This window comes from Rhincodon typus, chromosome 11 (genome assembly GCF_021869965.1).
Source record: "Rhincodon typus isolate 14 chromosome 11, sRhiTyp1.1, whole genome shotgun sequence".
NCBI lineage: Eukaryota > Metazoa > Chordata > Chondrichthyes > Orectolobiformes > Rhincodontidae > Rhincodon > Rhincodon typus.
Genome location: NC_063342.1, coordinates 68,889,503 through 68,896,224, shown reverse-complemented (window position 1 = coordinate 68,896,224; position 6,722 = coordinate 68,889,503). Strand labels below are relative to the sequence as shown.

The following is a 6,722-nucleotide window of genomic DNA, read 5'->3' as shown; positions in this document are numbered from 1 at the left end:
CGGTGACCCTTCCTCAGAACTGTTCTCAGGAAGGGTCTGGAGGGTTCTGAGGAAGGGTCACCGGACCCGAAACGTTAACTCTGTTTTCTCCTTCGCAGATGTGCCAGACCTGCTGAGCTTTTCCAGCAACTTTGTTTTTGTTCCTGCTCCCCAGGTATTTATCCTGCTGCTGCTGTTCACTGCCAGGTTGCTTTCCTTCGCTCTGTTGCTGCTGTTGCTACTCAGACAGACCCTGGTCCGGGTCCCGCTCCTTGGGTATTTACTCCGCTGCTGTTCACCCCCAAGTTCACTCTCCTTCACTCTGTTGCTGCTGCTGTCTCTGCTCAGACTGATCAAATCATACATCCATGGGAATAATGATAAACAAGACTAAAGGCCAAATAGCAAATCACCTAAGGAAGGAGGAAACAGATCATTTTCCTTTTACTTTTGTCCAACAAGCTAAATAGTTCAACTATTAGAAATTTTGATCCTCTGTGGTACATCGTTCCTGAAATTTAAAAAAAGTATCCTTTCTATCACCTTGAATAAACACAAGAGATCTAATGGTATTGTTTAACAATTTGCACGTATAGCATGTTTGATGTGATAAAATCCCCAAACTAAAATTGCTCTTTTGTTATACAGTATAAAAACTTGGAAATTTTGTACTAATCAAAGCTTAAAAGTGTTACCTGAAAGATATATTGAAATGGGAAAGGGCAAAGCCATGGAAATATTGAAAGACGAGGATGAAAATTTTACATTTGAGGAATTGGACAGGTACAAATCGCTGAAAAGGCAGTGATAAGTGAGCACAGTTTGATGCAGGATGGGATACATACAATGGAGCTTTAGATGAAATGTAGGAGACGAGGTTACATACACATAAATTAGGAGTAAGACACTCAGCCACTCGAGCCTAATCCCCATCCAATAAAATCTCATTATTCCACATAATTAACACTGATATTCTTTCACCTGTGCTGTTCAGAGGATCGGTGCGAACGTACTAGGCCAAATATCCTCTTTCTGCACTGTACAGATTCTATGATCTTTCTATGATCCACCCTGTTAAGAGCCCTCAGGATCTTATGCTTTAAGAAAATCGCTTCTTACTCTTCTAAATTCCAGCAAGTATAACCTAGCCCTCAAAAGACAAGCCAGGTATTGCTCTAATAAACCATCTCTGAACTACCTTCAATGCATTTACATCCGTCCTTAAATGAAGAAGCCAATATGGTACATAGTACTCCAGAACTAATACTGTTTATAAATGAAGCATAATCTCCCTACTTTTGTACTAATTTCCCTCACTGTAAACATTAGCATTCAATTAGCTTTCCTAATTACTTGCTGTACCAACCTACCTATTCGTGACTGGATGTGCCAGAATTGAAGGGTTAGATCCATTACTCATGAACTTACCCTTACTTAGAATCACAGAATCATACAATCCCTACAGTTTGGAAGCACGCCATTCTGCCCATCGACTCCACACCGACCCTCCATACAGCATCCCAACCAAACTGACCCCCCCCCCCACCCTATATCTGTAACCCTACATTTCCCGTGGCTAATCCATCTAGCCTGCATATCTCTGGACACGATGGGTAATTTAGCATGGCCAATCCACCTAACCTGCACATCTTTGGTCTGTGGGAGGAAACCGGAGTGCCCAGAGGAAACCCATGTTGACACGAGATGAATGTGATCATCTCTTACTGCCAATGCATGTTGTGATTCATGAACTAGAACCAGTACATCTCAGAACTTTGGATTCGCTCAAATTCAGATAATATGCTTTTTATTCTTCCTACCAAAATGGACAATTTCACATTTTTCCACATTACACGCCATTTGTCAGATCTTTGTCCCACACAGTTATCATATCTATATCCCTTTGTAGGTTCCTTATGTCCTCTTCAAAGCTTACTTTCCTACCTATCTTTGTCTCATCATAAAATATAAAAACCAACCTTCAGTACTTTCATGAAAGTCATTTTATATAAAGTATAAAAAAAATTGAGATACCAGCATTAATCATGGTGACACACCATTCATTCATTACATGTTGCCAACTGGAAAAATAACCTATTTCTGTCTACTATCTAGTTTCCTGTTAGGCAACCAATCTTCTGTCCTTGCCAATATGTTAGCCTCAAGATCATGAGCTTTTATTTTCCGCAATACCTTTTGATATGGCACCATATCAGATGCCTTCCGGATATACAAGTACAACCAAAGGTTCCCCGTTACTCACAGTTTATGCTACATCCTCAAAGAACTCCAAAAAATTGGTTACACATGATTTTCATTTCACAAAACCATGCATACGCTACCCGATTACCTTAAAGTGCTCTACTATAACACCTTTAATTAAGATTCTAACATTTTCCCTGTGATAGATGTTCAGCCAGCTGGCCTGTAGATTCCTGTTTACCATCGCCTTCCCTTTTTGAAGAAAGGAGTTATATTCCAATGGACCTTTCCCAAATTTAAGGCATTTTGGAAAATTAGAACCAATGCATCAATTATCTCACTAGAGATATCTTTTAAACTCCTAGGATGAAGTCCATCAGACCCTGGAGACAAAATAGCCCATAGCTCCAACAGTTTGTTCAGTACACTGCCCAAATGATTGTAATTTTCTTGAGTTCTTCCCTCCCTTCAATTTCTTAACTTATAGATTATCTCAGACATTATATTTCAGAATAAAGTATACATTAAAAATTTTGTACATTTCAGTCTGAACAAGTTAGTAATAATCCACATCAAAAATTCCACTTACCAAGCAAGTTCTCACTGGAAGTATATTTTATTATTGACTACAATAACAAGATTTTCAATATACATATTTAAATGTTTCAACTACAGCCTATAAGGCTTAAACATATTACAGAATCACCTTGCTGCATATGCAAGGGTGGAATTTAATGTGCGTGTTTCTTTTAATGAGCTAATTTTTGATTTGTGGTTTACCATGTCAAATAAAATATAGCAGCAAACACCTCTGAACAAAACTTTCTGTTGTAGAAAAGACTGTGTTCCCTCCAATCAATATGATTAACTCATTCATTACTTCACAAGTTTGAATTCATTGCTTTATGGAAATGGAGTGACTTGGTTATGCATTTATGAATAATAGATTCACTTGTGTTGAGATGCGTGTTGCAGTGGAGGAATGCGCAAAGGTTAGAGGATTGACCATTCCAATGTAGTAACTAATGAATTAGCAACTGGTCCAAAAATGCATTCCCATAAAACATCCAGTGCTTTTCAAATGAGAGCATAGACATACTTAATGGTGCAACAAACTGAAAAGTACAAAGTTCTTTGTTGAAAGCTAGGTTACAAAAATTATCAGACCAATTGAAATTAAGTGCTCAGTCACTCAATATGTTGCAGGATCTACCAACACATCAGTGCTCAATGCGATTTAAACAGCCAGTTAACATACATTCAAACATTAAATAACTGATAGGTGATATTAAAAAATAAACTGGATTACATCCAAACCCTGCCTCTTCCTGAATATTTGGAGATGTAACATTTAACAAAATATCTATGAACGCCATGCTAACAAGTCAACATTACATTTTGTGTAGTATTGTAACATGAGTAATATAGCCTCCTCAAAAAGAGAAAGGAAGAGCAAAAAACCATTTTAAGAGTATACCGCAATTGCGAATATGAAACGAAATTATTTCTTCAACGCATGTCTCAAATTGGCAGCTGGAAATTGACATTCACCTGAGCTTCCTTTGCCAGTGACACAATTTCTGAAAGTTTTACAACCTGGAAACAAAGAAAAACATAATATGAGCACCCAGTGAGTAAACTAAAAGTACAGTGGCAAAATTAACTTGAATCTAAAAGAATAAATCTCACATGGAAATCGTTGAGAGTTTGCCTCCAACAGGTAGTTTTACCTGATACGGAAATACCATAACAATAAGCTAGGCATGGATATCATGTTATTGAAAAATCCAAAAGACATTGATTACAACTAACTTTTGTACAAATATTAGATTTCTTAGGTACATGAGTGTCTAGGTTAGTACTAAGCTACTGGGTTTACAGTAGTGTTATGTTTCAAGGAATTTGAGGCAAGATAGTATGGAACCTTTAAACCCTCAGAGAAAATGCTATGATACAGTGATGCTGTCATTCATATGCTTGTCAAAACCATAGTGATATCCTGATCAAGAGACATAATGTAACAGAAATTGGTATGCAAAGAACCCAAAAGTGTATGTCACAAGTTGATTAATACACATATTAGAAGCTATTTAATGCATAACAAATACAATACAGACATTAACATGATGTGATGTTGCCACTCATTAGTCCATTATCTTTTGATTGGTTTGAAATAAAAACTCTCAGCGTAAGGAACGCAATCAAAATTCAATTTTGGAAAAAGATTTATGTCTCCAAAATGGAGGATGAGAACCAGTTGTTTAACATTTGCAATTTCAACAACAAAATTGGGTAGAAAGAAAAGTTGAGCTACATTTTAGAAAGAAGAATTACAGAATGACGAAAATGGGAAAAAATGGCATTGGTAGTGGGTGGGAAAGTGCCATGGCAAGTATGATGAAAATGTACTAATTTAAGAAAACAATACTTTGGTGTTTAAAGATAGGTAATACTACAGTAAAAGCTGCTCCCCATATTTGAGAATTTTGATTATTGTAATATTCATTTGATCTCAATGAGACAGAATGCATACTGGAAATTTATATTAGCCAGTTCATGAAGTGGTTATGACCCTACATAACAGTTGGATTATGTTTGTAAAGAAAATCTAATAGGAAGTACATTTCCCAAAATTGATACATTTCACTAATTTTTGAGCTTGGTATGCAAGCTTTCCAAGCAACCTCTTCCTTACCATTTTTGCAGCTTCGTCCAAGTCATCACAACCGAGGATCTTGAGACTACTGGCAGCAATCAGTGCTTTAGCATCATCAACTTTAGAACCTGTGGGTAAAAAATAACAGACACAGAATTCAGCAAACTCATCTGAGCTTCCCCCAACACTTGCTTTTATATAGTGCTTGCATTGGACACCCAAAGTACTTTTGGAGTATAATCACTGTTGTAATGAAGAGAACACAGCAGCCAATTTGTACACCAGAAGCTGCTAAGGACCAGATAATCTGATTTTAATCATGTTTGCTAATGAGTAAATAATGATCAGGGTACCTCATGGAGTTTGCATGCTCTTCCTTGAAATGCTGCCATGTGATTTTTTAAAAAAAAAACATCCATAGGAGTGCAGCACGGCATTGGTTTGATATCTTATGTGAAGCACTCACTGCATTAAAGCATCATCCTAGATTTTGTCACACACGATTTTGACACACACAAATAGATTTTGTGCTCACAACCATCCAGAGTGGGAAAAAGCCACAACTTGCTGACACAAGAAGTAACATCTAAAGGGAGTGGCTGAACTCATCAGTAGGAAGAAATTGATCCAGTTACAAGTACAGTAGCACTGCGGGAAGATGGGGTGATTCAGAGCTCTAAATGCCAGCTGTAAATCCCATATATGGACATGAATGGCTTGATTTTCATGCCTGCAAACTTTTAAAAATGGTAGGTGGGACCTGGTTATGGAAGTCATACCGTTTTTGACAGTAGGGGTAATAGTAGGGGGTCTAATTCACACAGTAGGGAAACTAGAACTCAGTAAGACCACTAAGTAAAACACACTATTTTGGATAGAGCATGGCAGTAGATCTAAATGCTTTCAAAGGGTGGATAAAAATTTTTAACTGTCCACAATCTTAGGTTTTTAAAAGTCCCTAGCTACACCCTAAGTTATAAAAATGCCATCTGGTACACTGCTATGACTGACATGTCAGGTGATGTAGCATCTGATTGAGCAATTTCAATAGTTATTTACTAAATAAAAGCCAGAAGAACTGCAGATGCAGGAACAAAAACAGAAGTTGCTGGAAAAGCTCAACAGGTCTGGCAGCATCTGTGAAGAAAAATCAGAATTAACGTTTCAGGTCTGGTGACCATTGCTCAGAACTGATGGTAGCTGGGAAAATGTTGGTTTAAATGCAGAAGATAGGGTAGGGGGAGACGGTAAGGAGTAAATGATAGGTGGGGATTGAGCCCAAAGAGAGACGAAAGCAGTTGGACAGGCAAAGGACTTGATAATGTTCTGGGTACGAGGGTGAACAGCTGTTAATGGGGACTGTTAGTGACTAACAATAGGTAGTGTGTAATGGCAGGCTACATGATAACAAGGCCTGGGGTGTGGGGTAGGGGGCTACGACATGGAAGAGTTTAGACCCTAAAATTATTGATCTCAATATTGAGTCCGGAGGGCTGCAGGGTCTCCAAGAGGAAAATGAGGTGTTGTTCTTCCAGCTTGTGTTGAGCTTCGTTGGAACACTGCAGCAAGCCAGAGACAGAGATGACGACCAGGGAACAGGGTGGTGTGTTAAAGTGGCAGGCAACTGTAAGCTCAGGGTCTCTTTTGTGAGCAGAATGTAGATGTTCTGCGAAGCAGTTACCCAGTCTACACTTCGTTTCCCCAATGTAGAGCATTGATTGCATAGTGAGCAGCGAATGCAGTAGACTAGATTCTGGGAAGTGAAGATAAATTGTTGCTTCACTTGGGAGGTATGTTTTGGCCCGTGGATATTGGGGAGTGAGGAAGTAAATGGGCAGGTGTTACACCTTTGGTGGTTGCAGGGTAACGTGCTGTGGTGGTGGTG

At 38.4% G+C, this 6,722-nt stretch overlaps 1 protein-coding gene across 1 annotated transcript in view; it reads right to left on the bottom strand.

Moving 5' to 3' along the window:
* Positions 1 to 2,790: 2,790 nt before the first annotated feature.
* The window catches only part of LOC109918944 (succinate--CoA ligase [ADP-forming] subunit beta, mitochondrial-like), a 74,607-nt gene continuing 70,675 nt past the window's right edge, over positions 2,791 to 6,722 (bottom strand). Inside the window, exons 7-8 of the mRNA XM_048602534.1 lie at positions 4,877 to 4,965; positions 2,791 to 3,777 (exon numbers count right to left, since the gene is read on the bottom strand). Of these exons, the coding sequence (XP_048458491.1) occupies positions 3,703 to 3,777; positions 4,877 to 4,965 (164 nt within the window). The 3' untranslated portion in view covers positions 2,791 to 3,702. The remainder of the gene's footprint in view (positions 3,778 to 4,876; positions 4,966 to 6,722) is intronic.